The 26,439-nt window shown below is 42.9% G+C and overlaps 1 protein-coding gene across 1 annotated transcript in view; it reads left to right on the plus strand.

The window, feature by feature from the left end:
- LOC137368801 (keratinocyte-associated protein 2-like) overlaps positions 1-26,439 on the plus strand; it is a 295,004-nt gene that overhangs the window by 98,772 nt on the left and 169,793 nt on the right. Inside the window, exon 2 of the mRNA XM_068029005.1 lies at positions 644-729. Within this exon, the coding sequence (XP_067885106.1) occupies positions 644-729 (86 nt within the window). The remainder of the gene's footprint in view (positions 1-643; positions 730-26,439) is intronic.

Here is a 26,439-nt window from a genome sequence, read left to right on the forward strand (position 1 = left end):
AAGCTGGAACATATGGGAAGTGGCACATTTAAAAACACATGTATTCTCTATAGCTTGCCAGTGGTAAGATTGAAAAGAAATTTGGAAGCCTATTGTATGGTACTGTGGAGATTTCAAATCCCTGTCGAAACAGCATGAATAATGGGACTGTTAATTTTTTTCAATTAGCTGGCCGACAATATTTATGCCTGTTCTGTGTCATGACTGATTTTAAATAGAAGTGACCCCTTTTTGTACATGCTCTTGGGCATGGCAGACAGAATAATCGCAGGATTTCTGGTTCCATGCAACTTTATGTAACAAATATGGCTACCATTTTGTCTTGTCTCAGTATCTCATTTGCGAGTCCAGATAGTGAATATCAATGGGATAAGTAAAAAAGCACCAACACACTAATGTTGGAACATAGAGTGCCAGCAGGAGAATGCAATATTTAGATATTAACATTCTGCCTGTGATACTGTGTGAGGAAGATGGAATGCATGCCTGCAGCCACATTATAATGCTGTTCTACTAATTCTTGCTCTATCATATACAAGTCGTGATACATCTTGCAATTTACTTTCAGGTTGTCATATTGTAATTCAAAATCTTTTCTGTGACCTATTTCCATTTAATTTTATGTTTTTGTAATTACTCACAGGTAAAAGGACTGTAGTCTCATTCCTTCTGTCCTCATCGCTGTCGATTCTGATTTACTCAGCTCTGGAGATATCCAAAGCAAAACTGGTAGATGACAAAGGACTGATTTTATTCTCTGGCTTTGTGGCATTCTACTTGTTTATTTTTTCACTGACTGTATCCTTTGCTATATTAGCTAGACTAGCTCAATATGTTAATTATTCAGAACAGTTATAGAATTATTAGAACTTAGTAAAATACAGCCATTTTAAAAGTATACTTTTTCCACAAGAAGAGTATACAAGAGCCTAGTTGATGATATCAATAGATGGGGGCTGAACGTGTTTGTGTGATATTCTTCTAGCTGCAATTTTAACATCGGAGTTTAATCTTTGGTCTTAAATTGGATGGTGCCTCTGCTAAAATACAGGATAGAAGAGTGTCATGCAAATGCATTACGTGTTTGTCCATTAAAGTTGACAATAGTAATTTCTCAGCTAATTCATTTCCCAGTAAATCCTCCAATTTGTAACATTGACAACTTTTCTCTGCAGCTTCCTGCCATGTGACGTAGGACAACTTTCCAATCAGCGCAGCGTGGAACTGAGCCATACAGAACAGGAAGGTCTCAGGTTTAGTCCCCAATCTGGGCTGAGTTAGCTAATTTCAGCAGGACACAATTCCCTTCCTAAACCTTTCTGCCTCTCTACCTCGCTTTCTACTTATCTCTTTGACCAAGCTTTTGGTCATTGGCCCTAATATCTCCTGAAACAAAAACAAGAAATGCTGGAATCACTCAGCAGGTCTGGCAGCATCTGTGGAAAGAGAAGCAGAGTTAACGTTTCGGGTCAGTGACCCTTCTTCGGAACTGACAAATATTAGAAAAGTCACAGATTATGAGCAAGTGAGGTGGGGGTGGGGCAAGAAACGTTAACTCTGCTTCTCTTTCCACAGATGCTGCCAGACCTGCTGAGTGATTCCAGCATTTCTTGTTTTTGTTTCTAATATCTCCTGATGTGGTTTGTTGTCAAATTTTGTTTTATAATATTCCTGTGAAGCGCCTTGGGATGTTTTACTCATTAAAGGTGCTATACTATATATAAAGACTATATATATACTATATATAAAGGCAACTACCGCTGCAGTCTCCTAACCTCCAGTTGGTGGAACAATCTTTCAATTGGCCTGCTCATGCTGTGGACAAGAAAACAATGACAATGCACTAATACCTTTTACAGTGAAGTGTACATGGCTTGGCCATGTGAGCCGCATGGAAGATGGCAGGATCCCCAAAGACACATTGTACAGCGAGCTCGCCACTGGTATCAGACCCACCGGCCATCCATGTCTCCGCTGTAAAGACGTCTGCAAACGCGACATGAAATTATGTGACATTGATCACAAGTTGTGGGAGTCAGTTGCCAGCATTCGCCAGAGCTGGCGGGCAGCCATAAAGACAGGGCTAAATTGTGGCGAGTCGAAGAGACTTAGTAGTTGGCAGGAAAAAAGACAGAGGCGCAAGGGGAGAGCCAACTGTGCAACAGCCCCGACAAACAAATTTCTCTGCAGCACCTGTGGAAGAGCCTGTCACTCCAGAATTGGCCTTTATAGCCACTCCAGGCGCTGCTTCACAAACCACTGACCACCTCCAGGCGCGTATCCATTGTCTCTCGAGATAAGGAGGCCCAAAAGAAGAAGAATGGGAAAACTCAAAAATTAGATGAAAATGAAACCAATGTATATACAAGAGAGAGAAAACAAATGTTTAGATTTTAACCGGGGGTGGCTGTTGGGGCAGGGCATGTGGCTTGTCCGGATGACATCATTCATTATCAGCCCTGGTCGATTTGAACAGCTGGGTCTCAGTATAATATGATTGTTGGGCTGCCCACACAATCACATTGGGAATCAGAAGCCCATCCTGTTCTCGGGCAGGATTTCTGGTGAGCTGCCTATGGAGGCTTATTTAAAGGGTGACTGCATCTCTTAAAGGCTGCATTCACTTCCGTGAAATTGTTGTGTGCAATTGCTGGAAAGAGGTTAAGCATCAAGAACGAGTCCAAAATCAAGTCCCAAGGCTTTCGGACACCTCTTGTTCTTGTTGAAGAGTTGAGGGCAAAGCAAAATTTCCTCTTCCTCCTCCTCTTCATGCAACCAAATTAAAATAAATTTAGAAGACAGCAATCTCCAAGGCAAACTCCCTGGTAGAAAGCCAAAAAAGGCAATAACTTCCCTATGCAAACACAATACCTATGATTTGAGTGCTGACGGGTGAGTAACACTTTAAGTACTGATTGCAGTTGTCCTTAGAAACCAATCCTGGTAGGCTTTACTCAACAGGGTCAGCGCTGGGCGGGAGTTCCAATTTTTTGAGTTGAAGTAGCTGAAAGGGGTCCTAATGACATCATAGGATCCTGATTTGTACCTATTCTTGCTGGGTAGATGCCAGTGTTATGGTTGGACGAGAACAGCTTGGCTAGAAGTGTGGATAGTTTGAGTTAGCTGAAATCTGGTATCTGATATGGTGGGCACCTCAGGACAAAGCTAAGATGGATCATCCACTCGGCATTTCCGGCTGATGATGGTTCAGTCTTGTCTTTCGCACTCACATGCTGAGCTCCACCATCATTAAGAATGGCAGGTGGAGCTCCTTCCCATCTCACTCTTAGAACCATACTTTGTCTCATCTAATCATCACTTCCCAATATAGCTTCTCTTTTATTTTGACCCACCTTGGCAGTATCCTACCTTCAACTCTTCATCTTGATTTCTCAATAAAAATAGATTCAATTTTCTACTTCACCATGTCACTCACGTGAATAAATCTTAAAGCAAAACCTACCATACTACTTTAGTCATAGAGTCTCAGGGCTGGTATTTTATCCAGGCGACGGGGGTTTTGACCTCCAGCAAAAGCGCTGGTGGGAACTCCGCGTAGCCCTTTCTGTGGGAGGCCCACCGAATCAAGTGCCAATCAGGCACTTAACTGGACAGTGGCAGGTCTTCCATGGGATGAAGGATCCCGGCAAATGAAGTCCCGTCCTCTGAGAGCTGCTGGCCAGTCAGAGGCTGACAGCTCTTTAACTGAGCAGCGCCACCACAAAGGTGGTGGCTGCTGCTGGTGGAGCACCCAACCGAGGCCCAGAAGAGGTGCTGGACCAAGGGCACAGGTAGGTCAGGGTGGAAGGGGTCTCGCGGGGTTGGGGCCGCGGAGAGGGGAGTTTAGTGGGGTCGGCAGCAAGGGCAGGGAGATGGCTGTCAGCAGGCACCACCCCCCCTTCCCAATGCCATGTCCCTCGTTCAGGCACTGTGCCTTTTAATGAGGGACCACCCCCCCCCTCCTCCCCAAACCCCCCACGCCCAACCCGGAACCAGCAAGCAACCTGCACAGTTTTTCTTGCAGTGCTCCCCTGTACCGACAGGCCCCTGCCACTAGGCTAATTGTGACAATGGCAGGATGAGGACCTTAATTGGGCATTAATTGTCCAATTTCGGCAGAGGCGGGAAAGTGGCAGGGTCACCACCCCGCCACCATGCTGCCTGATCATATGCTCTCCCCACCTCCAAACCCACCGTGGAGGAGAGCATAAAATTCCCCCTCGGGAGGAATTTTATTGGATGGGGGGATGTCCTGACATTGGGACCATATCTGGGTCCTGAGCCTGTGTGGCGGGCAGCGGGACTGCATTGACAATTTTCCCGGAGGCAGCCTCCAATTAAGGATGATGGGCAGGCTCTCCATGCTGCCGGCCCAATCAGAGGGCCGACAGCTCTGAATCCTCAGCAGCGCCGCTGAGAGAGGTGTTTGCTGCTGAGGCTCACTGGAGAACATGAGGCCACCTCAAAATGGAGGTGCCCTTAAGGTAATTTAAATTTTTAAAATTAGGTGGCCGAGGGCGTTGGCCCCACCAATCAGATGGAAAACCCTTCCAAAGGCAATGCTGGGGTCACAGGGACAGCATTTGCTGCGAGCTGCCCCCTCCCTGGGCCTTGGAGCCTTCAACTCCGATGCCTCTCTGGGAAGCCGTTGGGAGTCCAGCAGTCAATTTAGCCTGGGTGGTGAGAAAGCTTTTAGAAATGATAATTTGGGACAAAATTAACAGTCACTTGGACAGATGTGTATTAATTAAGGAAAGTCAGCATGGGTTTGTTAAGGGCAAATCATGTTTAACTAACTTGCTTTGGCGTTTTGATGAGGCAACAGAGAGGGTTGATGAGGGTAATCCAGTTGATGTGGTGTACATGGACACCATGCATTTGATAAAGTGCCACATAACCGTTTGTCAGCAAAGTTAGAGCCCATGGAATAAAAGGGACAGTAACTGCATAGATACAAAATTGGTTGAGTGGCAAGAAGCAGAGAGTTGATTATTGGATTGGAGGAAGCTATATAGTGGGGTTCCTTCGGGGTCGGTGTTGGGACCGCTGCTTTTCTTGGTATATATTAATGATCTAGACTTGAGTGTACAGGGCACAATTTCAAAATTTGCAGATGACACAAAACTTAGAAGTATTGTGAACTGTGATAAGGGTTTAGTTTAGTTTAGAGATACAGCACTGAAACAGGCCCTTCGGCCCACCGAGTCTGTGCCGACCATCAACCACCCATTTTTATACTAATCCTACACTAATCCCATATTCCTACCGCATCCCCACCAGTCCCTATATTTCCCTACCATCTACCTATACTAGGGGCAATTTATAATGGCCAATTTACCTATCAACCTGCAAGTCTTTTGGCTTGTGGGAGGAAACCGGAGCACCCGGAGAAAACCCACACAGACACAGGGAGAACTTGCAAACTCCACACAGGCAGCACCCAGAATTGAACCCGGGTCGCTGGAGCTGTGAGGCTGCGGTGCTAATCACTGCGCCACTGTGCCGCCCAGGGTAGTGATAAACTTCAAGAGGACATAGATAGGATGGTGGAATGGGTGGACAAGTGGCAGATGAAATTTAATGCAGAGATATAAATTAAAGGGTACTATTCTAAAGGGAGTGCAGGAGCAGAAGGATCTGGGGGTATATGTGCACAAATCATTGAAGGTTACAGAGCAAGTTGAGAAAGTGGTTAATAAAGCAGACAGCATTCTGGGCTTTATAAATAGGGGCATAGAGTCCAATGTCATGACCAGGTGAGAAGGGGTATTGGGCCCCCTTCTGGCCCCTTTCTTGGTTTGGCTGTAACAGGGTTTAACTTTTAAAACACAGTGTTTCTAGCTTCCCCTCAGTGAGTCCTTGCTCACTACTCTCTAATTGTAATTGTAAAGGAATCAACCAGACAAGCTTTCTCAGATTTAAACAAGAAAGGTGTACGTTTATTAACCTTGAAACCTTAACTTAGTTAAAACTACTAAAACTACACAACACAACCACGCTAGCATGCATTCGCGATAAACACACACACAAATAGATACAAAGGAGGAGAAAGAATTAAAGGGAGAAGGTTTGAAGCAGTAGAGGGAATTCAGTTACTGGTTTTGGGTTGGATGTAAAATCTTTGATTGAAGTTAAGTCTTGCAGTTCTCGTTGGGGCCCAGTGTACATTTTCGAACTTGTTTTGCTGGCACCAGAAGGCTGCAGGGTCTTCTGTCTTGAGGCTTAAGTTACTTCCGTGTGCCCCTGGAACTTTGTGTGTGAGAGAAAGAGAGAGAGAAACCTTGCTTCTCTTTGGTCTTCAAAATGCAGTCTGTCTCAAAACTTTTCTGTGATGCAAAATTCAATCAGTTCCCAGGTCTGCCAGCAGGTTAGTCATGTGACTAGCTCTTAGTTTGAGACAGCATCACCTGGGAGGTTTGTTGATATTTCAAAGCTTACTAGGCACACTCAGTGAGGCGATTGGGGGGGGGGGGGGGGCGGTGGTTGCAGTGGGGAGGGGGGTGGGTGGTGGAATGCTGGCTCTTACACAGACAATAACTCTCAATGTCTTTTGATCATCACTATCGACAAAACCCATCTGGCTAATTGAATCAGGGACCCCACTCCCATTGTCTCTCCAGGCAACTGTCTCTCAGAATGCAGCCATGTTTTCAACCACTGCTCTGTGGTCCTTTTTAAACAAGTTATGTTCAAGGTCCAGTAACAGTTCAATAGTGTTATATATGATGAAATTAATATGCTTTCATTTGGCAGGTGTGATTTCCATCACACCAAGAGCAAGGAAGTTATGATAAACCTTTATAAAACATTGGTTCAGCCTCATATGGAACATTGTGTTCAGTTCTGGGCACCACACTTTATGAAGTGCACAAAAGATTCTCGAGAATGGTTCCAGGAATGAGGAACTTTGGTTACTTGGATAGGTTGGAGAAGTTGGGAGTGTTCTTCTTCGAAAAGATTAAGAGGAGATTTGATAGAGGTGTTCAAAATCATGAGGGGTCCGGACAGATTAGATAGGGAGAAACTGTTTCTATTGGCAGAAGGATGAAGAACCAGAGGACAACAATTTAAGATGATTGGCAAAAGAAACAACGGCGACATGAAGGAAAAGATTTTTAACGCAGTGAGTCGGTTAGGATCTGGAATGCACTATCTGAAAATGTAGCAAGGCAGATTCAATCGAAGTCTTCAAAAGAGAATTGGATAATTATATGAAGAGAAAAAATTTGCAGGGCTATGAGGAAAAGGTGGGGGAGTGGGACTAGGTGAGTTGCTCTTACAGAGAGCTGGCACAGACACGACAGGCTGAATGTCCTCCTTTTGTGCTGTAACCATTCTATGATTATGACACAGAAGGAGGCCATTTGGCCCATCGAGTCCAGGCCGGTGGACAATGATCTGAGGGCTGGCAGGTAAGTTATCACTTTAAGCACTGCTTGCAATTGCCCTTAGAAATCAGTCCTGGTAGGCTTTACTCAACGAGGTCAGCGCTGGTGTGGTTGAGTATGAGAAACAAAATGCCTGAGGTGATGCAGTTGATTTCTTTTGTTCTCCTAAGAGTTATAAAGAAATACTCATAAACAAAGATGAAATCAATGGCACGAAATCATTAACATTTATGCATTCTGAAAAGAATGCAGCTTGTATTCAAACAAAATAATTTAAGTCAAGGCAAAAACTACAATGAAGTATTTTGTATTGTATGTTACAGTTGTGTCCTATTTTGCTGAATGACATGGATAACTAACAGCAACAAGTCGAGTTAGATTAAATGAGGTATATAGTTCAATATGTTGGGAACAGTCAATACCAACAGTTCTAGGGCAAAAAAAATCAATAGAAATATTGGCAGGATTAGCTTATCCAGGCTATTTATATAAGACATTGATAGGACTGTCAATGGGCTGGATTTTATGCTACACCCCCGTGGCGGGTTTGGAGTTGGGGAGGGCATTTAATCGGGTGGGGACCCTGCCACCTTCTCGCATCCACCCTGATTAAACCCGTGAATGGCCTTACCGCCCCGCCGCCAGTTGAGGCCCTTAAGTGAACAATTAATGCCCAATAAAGAGCCTCTTTCTGTTGCTGCCGGTATTAACCCAGCAGCAGACGGGTCCGTAGCCACGCAGGGAGCATGATGGGCAAACCTGTGCAGTAATGCTCACCGGCTCCTGGGTGGGGGTGGGGGGGGAGTAGGGGTCCTTCGTTCAAAGGCATTCAGTACCTGATCAAGGGACCTGGCATTGGGTGGGGGGGAGGGGCTGCTGAGAGCTGCTGACCCCCTTACACTTCCCTATCCCTTGTGACCCCTACAGGGTGAAACCCCTCTGACCATCATTTACCTGTGACCTTGCTCCATGAATGATCTTGGGCCTCGAGTGGTGACATGGGGCTCTCACCAGCTCTTCAGCTGGTGGATGAGACCTCCGTGGACTCCACTAAATACCGCCCAATGTATTTAAGAACCCACGCGGATGCACCGTCCCTGAGCCCCTGCGATATTACACATGGGGGCTGATTTAAATAGAGGGGGTGGAGTGGCCACCCCCAAGGATGTAGAGAGGGTGGCCACTGCGTCCTTGGCAATGGCGTCCGGCACCATTGCGCAGGCGCCATTTCTAAAGGGCTTTAAGCCCTTACAATTAACTTTAATTTTTAAAGGTGTATCATTATAAATTTTTATTAACTAAAAACTTTTGTGATGGAGGCCCTTCCCCAACCCCCTCCCCCCTTGTTAATTAATTGCCCGGGATAACAAAAACACGTCGTTTTCCCTCCCCGACCTTTACTCTCCAACCTTCAAATTTTTTCCCTTCAACCCCTTCCCACCATCCCCACATCCAATCAAGATTGTTTTCCACACTCCCCCACCCTTCCTGCTCTGAAAATTTTATTCTTCCCCTCTCCCCATCAGGTTCCCGCCTCGTAACTCTGTACGGAGTTCTGAAGGCGCGCGAAGCATGAATGGCGGCCGTAATATTGGCATGGGACGGTCGCCGCCCGCAGGTAAATTTATTTACATCTAATTAATGTTAATTTGCATATGCTGATGAAGGGTCCGCCACCCGGCGGCCGGGGGTGGGCTGCACCAAGATCCCCCTGCTGCCAGTACTATGCGGTGGGCCCTACTCGACATCGCAGATCGAGGTGGGCCTCTCCCCGCAGAATTTTACCGGTCCCCCGCCGCGACCCGGTGAAATTCAGCCCAGTGTATGGTTGAGTTCAGAGGTATATGCTTGTCATATTGCACTCTGCAAATAAATATAAGGCTGAGTAAAGATTGGCTCCGGTATCATCCTTCACCAACTGGCTTTCTGGAATAGAACACTCTCTACCCAGAGGGCTGATGCTCAGTTGAGTAAATTCAAGACTGAGATCAATAGATCTTTGGGCACTTGGGGAGTCAAGGGATATGGGGATAGGCAGGAAAGTGGAATTGATGCTGAAGTTCAGCCATGATTATATTGAATGGTGGAGCAGGCTCGAAGGGCAGCATGGTCTACGATTGACCCTATTTCTTCTGTTCTTATGCTTATGATCCCCTCCAAGTTTGGTGTAGGCTAAGATTTTCCTATGACTGTAGCCTATTAAATTAGGAAGAGGGACTCCCATCAAACAAATTAGACCAGGCATGCCCTCTGTGCTGCAAGTACAAGCGAGCCCACAAAATGATACAACTTCATCTTCACCGTCTTTGGAAAATTGGGACTATAGTCACTTGTACATCTTTCAGTGTAGTATACAGTATTCGCTGCTCACAATGTGGTCTCCTCTACATTGGGGAGACCAAACGCAGACTGGGTGACCGCTTTGCTCAGTCCGAAAGCATGACCCTGAGCTTCCGGTTGCTTGCCATTTCAACACTCCCCCCTGCTCTCATGCTCAAATTTCGGTCCTGGGATTGCTGCAGTGTTCCAGTGACCATCAACGCAAGTTTGAGGAACAGGATCTCATTTACCGATTAGGCACACTACAGCCTGCCTGACTGAACATTGAGTTCAATAATTTCAGAGCATGACGGGCCCCCCATTTTACTTTTATTTTTAGTTATTTTTTCCTTTGCCTTTTTCATTCTTTTTTGTGTTTATTTTATTTTATTTCATCTTAGTTTGTTCAGTTTGCTTACCCACACTTTTTTTCATGCTTGTACTTGCGGCTGTTCAATTTTCAGTCCGTTAACACTCTATTTGTACTAATGCTTTGTCTTTCAACACACCATCAACATATTGTTTGCCTTTGTTCTATGGCCTTCTGGTCATCTATTCTATGACCTTGTCCTATCTGCACCTTCTCCTTTGTTATCTCTCGCCCCATCCCCGCTTTACTTGCTTATCACCTTTCACATTTCTAACATTTGCCAGTTCTGATGAAGGGTCACTGACCTGAAACGTTAACTCTGCTTCTCTCTCCACAGATGCTGCCGGACCTGCTGAATATTTCCAGCATTTCTTGTATTTATTTCAGATTTCCGGCATCCGCAGTATTTTGATTTTGCTATAGTCGCTTGCTGTCTTGAGATTTTCTATGTTTTTAAGTGCACTTAATATCTGTTGTACTTACTGTTACAATAAGGAGGCATAACTTTCATCACACTGCCCAGCATCTGGTGCTACATTTCCATTTCCTGTTGCAGGGCCAATAATGGTGCATGACTTGTCTCCACCAGCAATCTCCAACAGCTCACGAATCAACTGAGACTTAAATTTGGCACTTGTATCTGTATGTAAGGATTCTGGAAATCCATGTCTACAAAATGAGTGGTCCCATATCTTCTGCGACACCTGCTTAGTAATCTGGCTAATATCTGATCCATCTTTGTAATATAGTGCATTACTACAAGTAAATCCATATTGTTTCTGCTGTCTTCTACTGTCCAGATGTCCAAAAAAAACCACCTCCAGCGAGTACGTGGTTGACGGTTGGAGCAACATTGTTACGGCCACATGGTGGGGGGTGTGAGTGGTTCCCACTGTTCAACTCCCACCTGACTGCAGCAAGTGTTTTTGTTTTTAGGGTTTTAACCCCTTTGTGTTTTATTTGTCAAATGAACAGACAGTGACAAGTTTTCTTGTAGGTTTAAAAGAGAAGATTAATTATTTATTCAGCAATATTCATTATCCCAAAATTGTCACAACTGCACCCACTCATGCATTCACTCCCAAGCACACTCTCAAGAAAAGATAAATAGAAAAGTACAGGGTAAGAGGTGTACAGGGTAAGAGGTGTACAGAGTTCAGGTTGTAAAAGCCTGTTGTTTCAGCAATAACCTGTGGGATCCTCCTCGGAAGGTGAATTCTTAAAGTGGCAGGTCTGTTTGCTGGTTGTCTGGTATTTATTGGGCTGTTGAAGTCTCCCGGCGATTCACTTTGGTTTGAAGACGGTGTTGATGTCTTAGGCCAATTTTATCTAGTAGAAAAGTTGTTTTTTTTGCAAAGGCACTCTCTTGTCTCTGCTGTAGCTGGCATCCACTTGACTCAGTAGGGTTCAACTGTGTTGGCTGGAATTGATCTCTGTCTCACAGAAACATAGAAAATAGGAGCCGGAGTAGGCCATTGGGCCCTTCGAGCCTGCTGTGCCAATCATTATGATCATGGCTTATCATCCAACTCAATAGCCTGTTCCCGCTTTCGCCCCATACCCTTTGATCCCTTTAGACCCAAGAGCTATATCTAATTCCTTCTTGAAAACATACAATGTTTTGGTCTCAACTGCTTTCTGTGGTAGCGAATTCCACAGGCTCATCACTCTCTGGGTGAAGAAATTTCTCCTCATCTCAGTCCTGAAAGGTTTACCCTGTATCCTTAGACTATGACCCCTGGTTCTGGACTCCCCCACCATTGGGAACATCCTTCCTGCATCTACCCTGTCAAGTCCTGGTAGAATTTTATAGGTTTCTATGAGATCCCCCCTCACTCTTCTGAACTCCAGCGAATAGAATCTTAACCGACTCAATCTCTCCTCATACATCATTCCCACCATCCCAGGAATCAGTCTGTAAATCTTCGCTGAACTCCCTCTATAGCAAGAACATCCTTCCTCAGATAGGGATACCAAAACTGCACACAATATTCCAGGTGTGGCCTCACCATGGCCCTGTATAATTGCAGCAAGATATCCCTGCTCCTGTACTCAAATCCTCTCGCTATGAAGGCCAACATACCATTTCCCTTTTTTACTGCCTGTTGCACCTGCATGCTTACCTTCAGCGACTGGTGTACGAGAACACCCAGGTCTCGCTGCATATTCCCCTCTCTCAGTTTATAGCCGTTCAGATAATAATCTGCCTTCCCGTTTTTGCTACCAAAGTGGATAACCTCACATTTATCCACATTATACTGCATCTGCCATGCATTAGCCCACTCACTCAACTTGTCCAAATCATCCTGAAGCCTCTCTGCATCCTCCTCACAACTCACCCTCCCACCCAGCTTTGTGTCATCTGCAAATTTGGAGATATTACATTTAGTTCCCTCATCTAAATCATTAATGTATATTGTGAATAACTGGAGTCCTAGCTTCGATCCCTGCGGTACCCCACTAGTCACTGCCTGCCATTCGGAAAAAGACCCATTTATCCCTACTCTTTGTTTCCTGTCCGCCAACCAATTTTCTATCCATCGCAATACACTACCCCCTATCCCATGTGCTTTGATTTTACATGCTAATCTCTTAAGTGGGACTTTGTCTCTCTCTCTCTCTCTCTCTCACTCAGCCTTGCTGGAATTCAAGATGGCTTCTTATTGCACTGTGTAGCTGAGGAGAGACCGTACTGATCTTGTTGTCACTAGTCCTGTCCTGAAAAGACTCCCCCTTTGTTCCTCAAAACTATTACCTTTTAAGGTGATTATTTTAACAAGGGTTGGCCACCCATGTGACTTCAGGTTTCAGTCCTAGCTGGGTTGTATGTTGGCGTTGATGATGGCTCCATTGTGAGGAGATGAGGGTGGTTCACACTCCATTGTAATGGGAGTTATTCGGAGATGGGCGGTCTGCACAAGGTCTTGTCCTATTGTGTTTGTGTACAGCTTACATCCAGGTGTGATTATCCGTTGCATTTCCATGCAGATGGGGCTTAATTGGTTTTCATTCTTAGTAGACACGGATGTGGAATTGAGGGCAAAAGACGCTGAGGATCATGTGTTTTGTCCTCCATTTCATTGGCAGCACATTGCCCACTTTTTAAAAGAAAAGTCCACTTTTATAACTCTTCAATTTGAGTTCTGTATTTTCAATCGCTGCACTTCGCGTAAGCATAACACGCATGTTCCTACAAATGCACTGAAAAGGGAGAAAAATTAAATGCTCATTTAATGCTCTCTAAATGAAAGATGAAAAATTGTCAGATCAGTTCCTGAAATAAGCTTGGGGTAATAAGCCTTGTGCAACCTGAACAATCTTTGTTTTGGTTCTTACATTTTTGTATTATCAAAAATTCTGCTCCATCACAGGATTTATTTATTTTATTTTGTTTATTCCTCTCACCCACAATTGTTACGACTGAGGTGGGAGCAATGCACTGTCAATTTAGTCCCATTACTCCACAGGTCACAGCATATTATTAAAGTTTTCCCACCTAACTGGAGAACAGCCAAATTAAACATTTTAGTATGTCCCAGAATAAAAATAGACCAAATCAGGTATCTTTAGACAACAAAATAACAATTTATTAATAAACTAAATCTTAAATACTATTAAGGTAAATTTATGTCTAAAGACTTTATAACTTCTTATTTATTCTAACTCCCCTATTCACACCCATACATTCAAAAATTAATGGTTAACCGTTTTTTAAATTGGTGTTTTAAAAATTAGCTGTTTCTTAAGAATAAATAAATAACTGGGTTGTAAGTCTTTGTTGGTTATGTTCCTGATGGGTGAGGTTTCTTAGTGTAAAAATAATCATATGCAACTCAAAGTCTGCATGTGGATTTGATGAACAGTCTTTACTTGATAGGCATTCAAAGCACTTTGGCTGCAGCAGGCATCACACAGTTCCTTCAACATGGATTATAATGACAGGTCTATTATTTGGATTTTAAAATGAGTAGATTTCAGTCGAAACTTTATTGCGAATTTCAGAAAACACAACCAGTCAAGAGAGAGTCAATCTTGAAGGAAAGACTCTTAGATTGGAAGTAAAGAAAAGGAATTTTTGCTACCTCCAGCAATACAAATGTTCTCTTCAATAGGGATTTTTTTTCTTCTTAGGCAATTAACACAGCCGGTGGCTCATTGTAGAATTTCTGCTGAGAGAATTCTCTTCCTTCAAGGCAAGCATGCTTCGCTGGTGTCTCTCTCTCTAGTTCAAACCAGTTGAAGCTGGTTTTTACACACAGTCAAAAGTTACATCACAGCACGTCTCCTGCTGTTGCCTAGGGAACAAGCAGCTGCTGGCACACCATGCTCAGTCTTAAAGGCACGCCATTTCCAACAGAGGAGAAAAAAAGCACAGTTCCGTGACACAATAATTTCAAAATTTCCTCCTCTGTAGAGAGTGTACCATTCCCCTATCAAAAATGCCAACAGATCATTGATAATTTTGCTTTATAATCAGCTGATTCACTAAACTCCATACATTAGAGCCAGTTTGTTGCGGAGAACTGCACATTTCCAGCATGCGTTAATGAAAGTCGGTATGGCATCTAGATAACCATTTGATAATAGGTTTGACTGGCTAAAGGGAGTCTTTCCTTGCAAGAGTGTTGTTCACTTGTAGATTAACTTATTAAATCATAATTCAAAAAAAATCACTTAGCAGAAATTTCCCAAACTGTCATAATACATTTATGCATGACAATGACTAATAAGGTTAGTTACAGCACAGTAAAAAAATGTAAGAACTTAATTAACTGCATATAACTAAATTCATACTTTTTTCTGATTGTGCATAAATTATTGCAATAACAGTATGGTGATTCATTGCTCATATGTAGATTGCAAATAGTGATGTTGGCTATAGTAAAAAGAATTTCATCCCTTCACGGCCTCTCCCAGAAAATTGGGATTCAGATATTGTATGAGAGGTTCTTGCTGCAGGTCAAACAGATTAAAAAAGAATCTTCTGCCAAATAGAGGCCTAGAGATGCGCCAGCAGGACACTAACTCACAGCTCAATAGTCATAGATTTAAGTCCCTGGGGAAACCTGTCTGTAATACATTGTGCTGTGATGAGCTTATCAGCACTCAGCTGTGAAACAGCAGAAAATCACAACTTGTCCATGGGAAAGATGTGTAAGAGCAGAGACAGGAACTTTGATTCTTGCCAATCTATGGAGCAATGCTATCTGAGCCTACAATGAATGAAGAAGTGGTACGTTGCATAAAAATAACATTTAAATGCCTTCCGCTGATGAGCAAAATATTTCATTTGCTGGAAATTTGAAACAAAAGCAGAATATATTGGAAACACAGAGCAGATCAGTAGCATCTGTGGAAACAACAGACATGTTAACATTTCAGTTGTAGACCCTTCAAGAGGACTGAAACATAAGAAGCAGACAGGCACATGAAACATGTGGGTCAGGAAAATTTTTACATATGGTCTCTCCCCTTTATAACAGGATATTACAGGTGGCAATTCTTAATGAAAAGATTGAGGGCAAAAAGGCCAGAAGAAGGGATTGAGTCGTGAAAGCTGGAGACAGATGAAAAGAATAGACGCAGAAGAATGGGTGCTGGGGCGGGGTGGGTGTGGGGGGCGGGGGGGTTGGAGTTGCGGTGGGAATCTTTTGGTGCAAAAAGAATTACAGAGGCTGAGGTGGCAGAAGCCGAGCTTGTCATCATTTTGAGGTGGGTGTGTAGGGAGATGAAGCTGTGCCTTATGTTGAGCATAATAGTCTCGGGTCAGAGAGGAAAGGTCAGAGGGAACAGTAAAAATACAGGAAGGCATTAAATTAAAAGGATAGGATAAGAAAGCGATGCAGGGGAATTTGGAGGTAAGCTGGCATCCAAGAGTTGTTTGAGATTCCAGTCCATATTACGTGAGAGGAAAAAGAATAGTTTTGTTAAACAGCTGGATGAGATAGGGGATGATATGGTACTGAGGACCAGGACATGTGTGGAATATTGTGATTCATTGCTGCTGAAGAGAAAGGTCAAAAGCATGCATTGTGGAGAGAATGGATTTCAAGATGTGCTGATAGCAGGAGTTCAACTTCACCCCACCTGATGTCCATGTTTTCCATCTCCCATTTCTCCAAGACTTTCACTTCATTAGGTTTTTACAACCCTGTTGTTTTTTTTTAATGTCTTAATGCTTTGCAAGGAAATGTTAACAGGTCTGCTTTCTCTGCACGTTCTGACTGGCTTGCTGTGCGTTTCCAACATTTTCTGTTTTTTCTTAAATATATAATGCCACTGAGTTGTGGAAATCTGTAGTCCCACTGTGAGTTTTGCAGTTCATGATATAAAAGAAGATTCCTATACCCAAAGAAATATTTGACAAGTTTTTTGACTTGCTTGGGAAGGGAGAATAGCCATTTACATTATGTTGATGTCACTCACAACTGTCTCCAGATGCATTTGAAGGGATTTGTGCAATCTCATCATTTCCCTATCTTAGAACAGTGATCATATTTCAAAACTACTTTATTGGCTGTGAAAGGCAGTGGGACCTCCGTAAATTACCGCCCAGTTGGTGCAGGAGAAAATTACCTCTGCTATCGAAATGGAAGTTCTTTCTCTCTCTCATCGTGTTCCTAGAAACAAACAAAATGCCTGGTTTACCAAGTACTTTCTCATGAAAACACCATTGTTTTAAGTATGTGAGAACTTGTTTATAAGCAGCATAAAAAGCTATTTTTTCATCGCATATAAGGAGCTCTGCTATTTGAGTGTTACTCTTTAAGTAGTGCTTAAAGTTCTATAATTTTATATGTACTGTAAGCAGTCCTATTATTTTAGATTTATGTTCTTTAAATAGTCATGTTATTTAATAAAATATAGTCAACTCTGTAAATATTATATTCCCTCTTTGCCATTTTAATTGTATTAATTATATCATCGTATGATTCTCATCAGATTCCCTTCACATCCGAAGAATTTAATTCCCACTATATTTTAATTATATTAATTAAACCCTTATTAGATCATTTAGCTGCTTCAGAGAGAGAGGGGAGAGACAGAAAAGTGGAGACTAATATCATGGTTAGATTCAGCTATTCTTTTCCAGTTTTATTTGACCCAACTCCTCTTCCATATTTTGTCTCCAATTTTTCTGCGCTTGTTTTAAGTATCACATATTGTCCTTCAGCTCAGAAGATGGTATGATTTCAGGTATCCATAAACATCTGCCAAGAAATGCATGAAATAAAAACAGAAAATGCTGGAAATACTCAGCAAATTAGGCTTTTGTAACAGATGCATGAAAGTGGCTTGAGGTATGCTCACCGCCCAGTTGTTCATTTCCTTCCTTCTCCTGAGAGTTTTTTGAGTGGCAACTCACTGTGCAGACAACTTCTGAAACAAATCCTAGTTCTATGACTTCATGGCAAAACATGCTGATCCGTGAATGTAATGTGCAACCAGACTGCTGATACTAGGTGTGGACCAAACCAAAGATTATTGGAGAAGGTGCACGGGATCTCGATAGCCGATGCTACGACCAGGTGAGAAAGGTGTCTAGGGGTTCCTCTCAGCCTTCACCTGGTCTTACAGGGTTTAATTTTAAACACATCGTGTTTTTAGCTCCCCCTCGGTGAATCCTTGTTCACCACTTTCCAATTATAAGGCAAAGAAACCAGCACAGACTGGCTTTCTTAGGTTTAATGAAAAAAAGTTGAAATTTAATAAACTTAAACTTTAATTCGGTTAATGCCTACGGATACACAATGCGCTTACGCTAGCATGCATACGCGATACATGCAAATCGAGACAGAAAAGAGTAGAAGAAAATAAAGTGGAAAAGTTTGAGGCAATATCTGAATAGTATTTGTTACGGTTCTTCGAGCTCACTGTAGAGTCCTTGATTGTAGGTACATCTTGCTTTTCGTTGGGGCTCAGTATTCTTCTTAAACCTTGTTCGCTGTAGGAGACTTTCTTCTCTTGGGGTTCATGTTTTATTCAGTGGATTCAGAGGCTGATGAGAAAGAGATGGGAGCAGACAGGAGAGAGACCTTCTCAGTCCAGGAGCAAACAGACACTCTGCCTTCAAACTCTCTGTGGCCAGTTCAAAAGAAAACTCTGAAACAGCCAGGTAGTCATGTGACCAGCTAGTCTAACCAGTCCTGGCCCTTGTGCTTTGTATTCTCCTTAGCAGGTCCTGGAATATGCTTCCACACCTTCAATGTCTGTTAGTATGTAAACGTTTTTTTTCCAACTACAGCTGATCTGTTTAACAAGTCATTTTCTCACTCTAACAACAGTTAACAATCAATGTTCATGACAAAATTAATGGGCTTCATTCTTGGCAGGTGGGGGCCTAGCTTGACACCAAGTATAGGTGACTGACAGTATCATGAATTGATAAAAAGTTAGGTAAAGTGAAAAATAAAGCTTCAAAGAGAAAAAGAAAGCACTTGCGTGTATATAGCACATTATAACATCATTAAGATCCCAAGATACTTCACATCTAATTAATTACTTTCTGAAATGTCATTATTTTTATGAATAACAAATGCAGCAGCCAATTTGCCGACAACAAGATCCCAGAAATAGCAGATGAAAAGAACCATCAGTTATTCTGTTTTTGGTGTTGTTGATTGAGGGAGGAATATTGGTTAAGATACCAGAAAAAAAACCTGTTCTTGTTTGGATAGTGCCATAGGCTCTTTTACTTCCTTCTGAAAAAGTAGATGTTGCTGTCTTCCAAAAGATGACACCTCTGACAACGTAGCATTCCCTCTGCACTGTACTCAAATCAGGAAGTGGAGCTTGAATCTTCATGACCCAAAGGCAAGTGTGCTAGAAATTGAGCGAAGTTGACACCTAAAGGGTAATTTACCAACTTTATTCTCTCACCAAGAAACCTCACTCACTGGAAGAACCTAACAGAACCTGGAGTGTGCATGATTTGCTTATCATTTAAATTAATGGTTGAAAACTGTGTATCCCAAATCTCAAAATTGTGGGTTATAACAATAAGTACAAGGAGAAATGATCAAATCTTGTACAGGACATGGTGGTTCCTGACTGCGAGATGAATCAAGTTGAATGTCAAGTTAGATAGGTATTTTGCTCAATTTACTACTGTGGGAAGAAGGCATGTAAAAGCTTTTGCAGAATCTTTTCTTAGAAGATGAAATGGATGGTAGACTTTTTCAATGTGGTTATTCAGTCAGAGGGATTTGGGTCAGAGATTCACATAAATATTGCTGTAACCCAATCTCTCACCTGTACTCTCTTTAAGCAAGGATCCTCCCCACCCTGCTCCCCAACCCCCAGTACCACATCGCCCCCTATAATTAAGGGACTTGCAAATTTGCTTTTAATTGTTTAATTTCCATGAACAGACAGCAGCAATTTTTTTTAGCAGCATCTGTGATTTAATTTGCCACAAAATTTGCTCCTGTCTTTGATGTACTCAGCCAAATTCTCCTGGATTTTCCTCAGCCTTTCCGTATATTGCCCTCTTGACCGTAGAACCAGAGAAAATTTATGACACAGAAGGAGGCCATTCAGCCCGTCATGTCTGTGCTGTCCAAAAATGCCAGCCGCCCAATCTAATCCCACCTTCCAGCACCTGGTCCTGAGCCTTGCCTGTTACAGCACTTCAGGTGCATGTCCAGGTACCTTTTAAAAGAATTGAGGGTTTCTGCCTCCAACACCATTCCTGGCAGTGAATTCCAGACACCCAGCACTCTCTGGGTGAAACTGTTTTTCCTCTAATTCTTCTACCAATCACCTTAAATCTGTGCGCCCTGGTAATTGACTTCTCTGCTAGGGGTAACAAGTCCTTCCTGTCTACTCTATCTAGGCTCCTCATAATTTTGTACACCTCTATTAAGCCACCCCTCAGCCTCCTCTGTTCTAAGGAAAACAACCCTAGCCTATCCAATCTTTCCTCATAGCTGCAACTTTCGAGCCCTGGCAACATTCTTGTAAATCTCCTCTGTACTCTCTCCAAAGCAACTATGTTCTTCCTGTAATGTGGTGACCAGAACTGTATGCAATACTCCAACTGTGGCCAAACCAGCGTTTTATACAGTTCCAGCATTTACAACCCTGCTTTTGAATTCTATACCTCGGCCAATAAAGGAAAGCATTCCATATGCTTTCTTCACCACTCAATCTACCTGTCCTGTCACCTTCAGGGACCTGTGGACATGCACTCCAAGGTCTCTCACTTCTACCCCTCTCAATATCCTCCCATTTATTGTGTATTCCCTCACTTTATTTGCCCTCCCCAAATGCATTACCTCACACTTCTCTGGATTAAATTCCATTTGCCACTTTTCTGCCCACTCAACCAAACCATTGATAGCTTTCTGGAGTCTACAGCTATCCTCTTCACTATCAACGACATGGCTAATTTTTGTGTCATCAGCAAATATCCCAATCGTGCCTCCCACGTTTAAATCCAAATCATTAATATCTACCACAAACAGCAAGTGACCCAACACTGAGCCCTGTGGAAACAGCTTTCCATTTACAAAAACATCCTTCGACTTTGTTTCCTGTCCCTGAGCCAATTCTGGATCCAACCTGCCACATTCCCCTGTATCCCATGGGCTTTCATTTTACTGCCCAGTCTGCCAGGTGGGACCTTGTCAAATGGTTTACTAAAATCCATGTAGACCACATCCACTGCACGACCCTCATCAATCCTTCTTGCTCCTTCCTCAAAAAACTGAATTAAGTTAGTAAGACCTAACCTTCCCTTAAGAGATCCATGCTGACTATCCCTGATCCGCAGGGATCAGTGCTGGGACCTTTGCTGTTTGTATTATATATAAATGATTTGGAGGAAAATGTAGTTGGTCTGATTAGTAAGTTTGCGGACGACACAAAGGTTGGTGGAGTTGCGGATAGTGATGAGGATTGTCAGAGGATACAGCAGGATATAGATCGGTTGGAGACTTGGGCGGAGAAATGGCAGATGGAGTTTAATCCGGACAAATGTGAGGTAATGCATTTTGGAAGATCGAATGCAGGTGGGAAGTATACAGTAAATGGCAGAACCCTTAGGAGTATTGACAGGCAGAGAGATCTGGGCGTACAGGTCCACAGGTCACTGAAAGTGGCAACGCAGGTGGATAAGGTAGTCAAGAAGGCATATGGCATGTTTGCCTTCATCGGTTGGGGCATAGAGTATAAAAATTGGCAAGTCATGCTGCAGCTGTACAGAACCTTAGTTAGGCCACACTTAGAATATTGCATGCAATTCTGGTCGCCACACTACCAGAAGGGTGTGGAGGCTTTGGAGAGGGTACAGAAGAGGTTTACCAGGATGTTGCCTGGTCTGGAGGGCATTAGCTATGAGGAGAGGTTGGATAAACTCGGATTGTTTTCACTGGAACGACGGAGGTGGAGGGGCAACATGATAGAGGTTTACAAAGTTACGAATGGCATGGTCAGAGTGGATAGTCAGAAGCTTTTTCCCAGGGTGTAAGAATCAGTTACTAGGGGACATAGGTTTAAGATGCGAGGAGAAAAGTTTAGAGGGGATGTGCGAGGCAAGTTCTTGACACAGAGGGTGGTGAGTGCCTGGAACTTGCTGCCGGGGGAGGTGGTGGAAGCAGGTACGGTAGTGACGTATAAGAGGCATCTTGACAACTACATGAATAGGATGGGAATAGAAGGATACGGTCCCCGGAAGTGCATAAGGTTTTAGTTTAGGCAGGCATCAAGATCGGCGCAGGCTTGGAAGGCAAAATGGCCTGTTCCTGAGCTGTACTGTTCTTTGTTCTTTGTTTGCAGACCCCCAATCGTCTGGTACCTCGCCTGTATCTAGTGAGGATTTGAAGATGATCCTCATCGCATTCGCTATTTCCTCCCTGGCTTCCTTTAACAACCTGGGATGCAATCAATCAGGCCCTGGCGAGCTATCCACTTTCAAGGATATCAGATGCTCTAGTACTTCCTCTCTCATTATGCTTATCGTATCTAATATTTCACACTCCTGCTCTTTAACTACAATGTCTACATCAACCATCTCCTTTGTGAAGACAGAGACAACAACTCAAACAACAAAGAACAAAGAAAATTACAGCACAGGAACAGGCCCTTCGGCCCTCCAAGCCTGCGCCGATCCAGATCCTCTATCTAAACATGTCGCCTATTTTCTAAGGGTCTGTATCTCTTTGCTTCCTGCCCATTCATGTATCTGTCTAGATACATCTTAAAAGACGCTATCGTGCCCGCGTCTACCACCTCCGACGGCAACGCGTTCCAGCCACCCACCACCCTCTGCATAGAGAACTTTCCACGCATATCCCCCCTAAACTTTTCCCCTCTCACTTTGAACTCATGACCCCTAGTAATTGAATCCCCACTCTGGGAAAAAGCTTCTTGCTATCCACCCTGTCTATACCTCTCATTATTTTGTACACCTCAATCAGGTCCCCCCTCAACCTCCATCTTTCTAATGAAAATAATCCTAATCTACTCAACCTCTCTTCATAGCTAGCGCCCTCCATACCAGGCAACATCCTGGTGAACCTCCTCTGCACCCTCTCCAAAGCATCTACATCCTATTGGTAATGTGGTGACCAGAACTGCACACAGTATTCCAAATGTGGCCGAACCAAAGTCTTATACAACTGTAACATGACCTGCCAACTCTTGTACTCAATACCCTGTCCGATGAAGGAAAGCATGCCATATGCCTTCTTGAACGCTCTATTGACCTGCATTGCCACCTTCAGGGAACAATGGACCTGAACACCCAAATCTCTCTGTACATCAATTTTCCCCAGGACTTTTCCATTTACTGTATAGTTCACTCTTGAATTGGATCTTCCAAAATGCATCACCTCGCATTTGCCCTGATTGAACTCCATCTGCCATTTCTCTGCCCAACTCTCCAATCTATCTATATTCTGCTGTATTCTCTGACAGTCCCCTTCACTATCTGCTGCTCCACAAATCTTAGTGTCGTCTGCAAACTTGCTAATCAGACCACCTATACTTTCCTCCAAATCATTTATGTGTATCACAAACAACAGTGGTCCCAGCACAGATCCCTGTGGAACACCACTGGTCACACGTCTCCATTTTGAGAAACTCCCTTCCACTGCTACTCTCTGTCTCCTGTTGCCCAGCCAATTCTTTATCCATCTAGCTAGTACACCCTGGACCCCATGCGACTTCACTTTCTCCATCAGCCTACCATGGGGAACCTTATCAAACGCCTTACTGAAGTCCATGTATATGACATCTACAGCCCTTCCCTCATCAATCAACTTTGTCACTTCCTCAAAGAATTCTATTAAGTTGGTAAGACATGACCTTCCCTGCACAAAACCATGTTGCCTATCACTGATAAGCCCATTTTCTTCCAAATGGGAATAGATCCTATCCCTCAGTATCTTCTCCAGCAGCTTCCCTACCACTGACGTCAGGCTCACCGGTCTATAATTACCTGGATTTTCCCTGCTACCCTTCTTAAACAAGGGGACAACGTTAGCAATTCTCCAGTCCTCCGGGACCTCACCCATGTTTAAGGATGCTGCAAAGATATCTGTTAAGGCCCCAGCTATTTCCTCTCTCGCTTCCCTCAGTAACCTGGGATAGATCCCACCCGGACTTGGGGACTTGTCCACCTTAATGCCTTTTAGAATACCCAACACTTCCTCCCTCCTTATGCCGACTTGACCTAGAGTAATCAAACATCTGTCCCTAACCTCAACATCCGTCATGTCCCTCTCCTCAGTGAATACCGATGCAAAGTACTCGTTTAGAATCTCACCCATTTTCTCTGACTCCACGCATAACTTTCCTCTTTGTCCTTGAGTGGGCCAATCCTTTCTCTAGTTACCCTCTTGCTCCTTATATATGAATAAAAGGCTTTGGGATTTTCCTTAACCCTGTTTGCTAAAGATATTTCATGACCCCTTTTAGCCCTCTTAATTCCTCATTTCAGATTGGTAATTAACTCATTAAGAACCCTACCCACATCTTCTGCATCCATGCATAAGTTCCCTTCTACATCTCTGATAGGCCCTACCCTTTCCTTAGTTATCCTCTTGTTCTTAATATACTGATAAAACATCTTCGGGTTTTCCTTGATATTACCTGCCAATAATTTTTCATGTCCTCTTTTTGCTTTTCTAATTTTATTTTTTACTTCATCCCTGCACTTTCTATACTCCTCTAAGCGTTCTAAAGTATTACGATTTTTGTGATCGTCATAAGCTTTCTTTTTCTGCTTTAACTTCCCCTGTAAGCTTCTAGATAACCAGGGGGCTCTAGATTTGGCAGTATCACCCTTTATCTTTGTGGGGACATGCCTACACTGTGCCTGTAGTATCTTGCTTTTGAATGCCTCCCATTGGTTTGCCACTGATTTTCCTTCAAGTAGCTGTATCCAGTCAACTTTCGCCAGGTCACCTCTCAGTTTCTTAAAATTTGCCTCCCCCCAATTTAGAACTTTTACTCCTGTTTTATCTTTGTCCTTTTCCATGATTATGCTAAAACTTTCTGTATTATGGTCACTATCTCCAAAATGGTCACCCACTGTTACTTCCTCCACTTGCCTAGCTTCATTACTGAAGACTAAATCTAGAATTGCGCCCCCTCTCGTTGGGCTTGTATAAAAAACTGCCTAAAAAACGTCTCTTGAACGCAGTTCAAAAATTTTGTCCCCTCAGTGCCCTTCACACTGTTTGTATCCCAGTTGATATTGGGAAATCCCCAACTATTATTGCCCTATAGCTTTGCACTCAGAAATTTGCCTATATGTTCTTCTACCTCCCTCTCACTATTTGAGGGTCTATAGTACACTCCTAGTAGTGTAGCTACCCCTTTTTTATTTCTGAGCTCCACCCATATGGCCTCATTTGATGATTCATTTAGCATATCATCCCTCCTCAAAGCTATTATTGATTCCTTTGCTAATAATGCTACACCCCCTCCTTTTTTTAATCTCCCTCTCTCACCCACCTGAAAACTATATCCAGGGATGTTGAGTTGTCATTCTTGCCCCTCCTTAAGCCAAGATCTAAGAGCTGAGTCTTGATTCAAATATATATCTAATATAATATAAAAAGTTCCAAGAAACTTTTCTTTCTTGGAAAAGGTATCCTTGCCACTACTTTGTCTTGCTTTTATAATTATTTTACTGAGAAGACATTTAACCATATTCTCCAAACAGCAATTTATCTTCTAGGTTGACAAAATGGCATTCAAGACCAGTGCTGAAGGCACAAAATTGGCCTCCAAGAAAGGCCACAGATACTAAAATAGAACTCAGTGTCCCCACAGTGACATGAATATCATTTGGTTAAATATCTTTTTAATTTTTTCACTTCATCAAATGACTCAAGATTGGCAAACTTAACTAGATGAAACAAAAGGCAATTGGAACAGCCCTGGTAACATTGTGGATCTTTTGCATGTAGCGCAACAATTAACATAATTACTGCCATTTTCCATATGTGATTAAATGTATCAGTAATGCTTTAGCACTCAATGGCTAAAACAGTAATTAACTCAATTATTAAGGAGTGAACCCAATTAGCTCGCTATTTTCCACATGAAATACCCCTGTACTCCATTTGTGCTACAAGTGAACTGTAGTAAATGTAAATCCTTAGACTGCAAGCAAGTTCAGAGAAACTCATTTGATCAGCTTATGGACTCTGACAAAGATATCAATAATGTTACTGTTTTATCCTCTGATTCTTTATTTTCCTTATTGTTTTATTTTTATTGTATATTATTTAAATGGAGAAAGATTGCAGGACTTGGTGGTACTGAGGGACTTGGGTGTCCTGGTACATGAATCACAAAAGTTAGTATGCAGGTACAGCAAGTGATTAGGAAGGAATGATGGCATTTATTGCAAGGGGAATGAAATATAAAAGTAATGGAAATAAAAACAAAATACCGCAGATGCTGGAAATCTGAAATAAAAATAGAAAGTGCTGGAAATATTCAGCAGATCTGGCAGCATCTGTGGAGAGAGAAGCAGAGTTAATGTTTCAGGACTGTGACCTTTTAGCAGAACGCTGATGAAAGGTCGCAGTCCTGAAACGTTAACTCTGCTTCTCTCTCCACAGATGCTATTTGATCTGCTGAGTATTTCCAGCACTTTCTGTTGTTATAAAAGTAAGGAAGTTTTGCTACAGTTATCTGGGGCATTGGTGAAACCACATCTGGAGTACTGTGTACAGTTTTGGTCTCCTTACTTAAGAAAGGCTATAATTGCACTGGAAAAAGTTCAGACAAGGTTCACTTGACTGATTCCTGGGATGAAAGGATTATCTTATGAGGAACATTATAGACAGTTTGGGCCTGTATCCATTGGAGTTTAGAAGAATGACAGGTGATCTGATTGAAACA

This window comes from Heterodontus francisci, chromosome 4, assembly GCF_036365525.1.
Source record: "Heterodontus francisci isolate sHetFra1 chromosome 4, sHetFra1.hap1, whole genome shotgun sequence".
NCBI lineage: Eukaryota > Metazoa > Chordata > Chondrichthyes > Heterodontiformes > Heterodontidae > Heterodontus > Heterodontus francisci.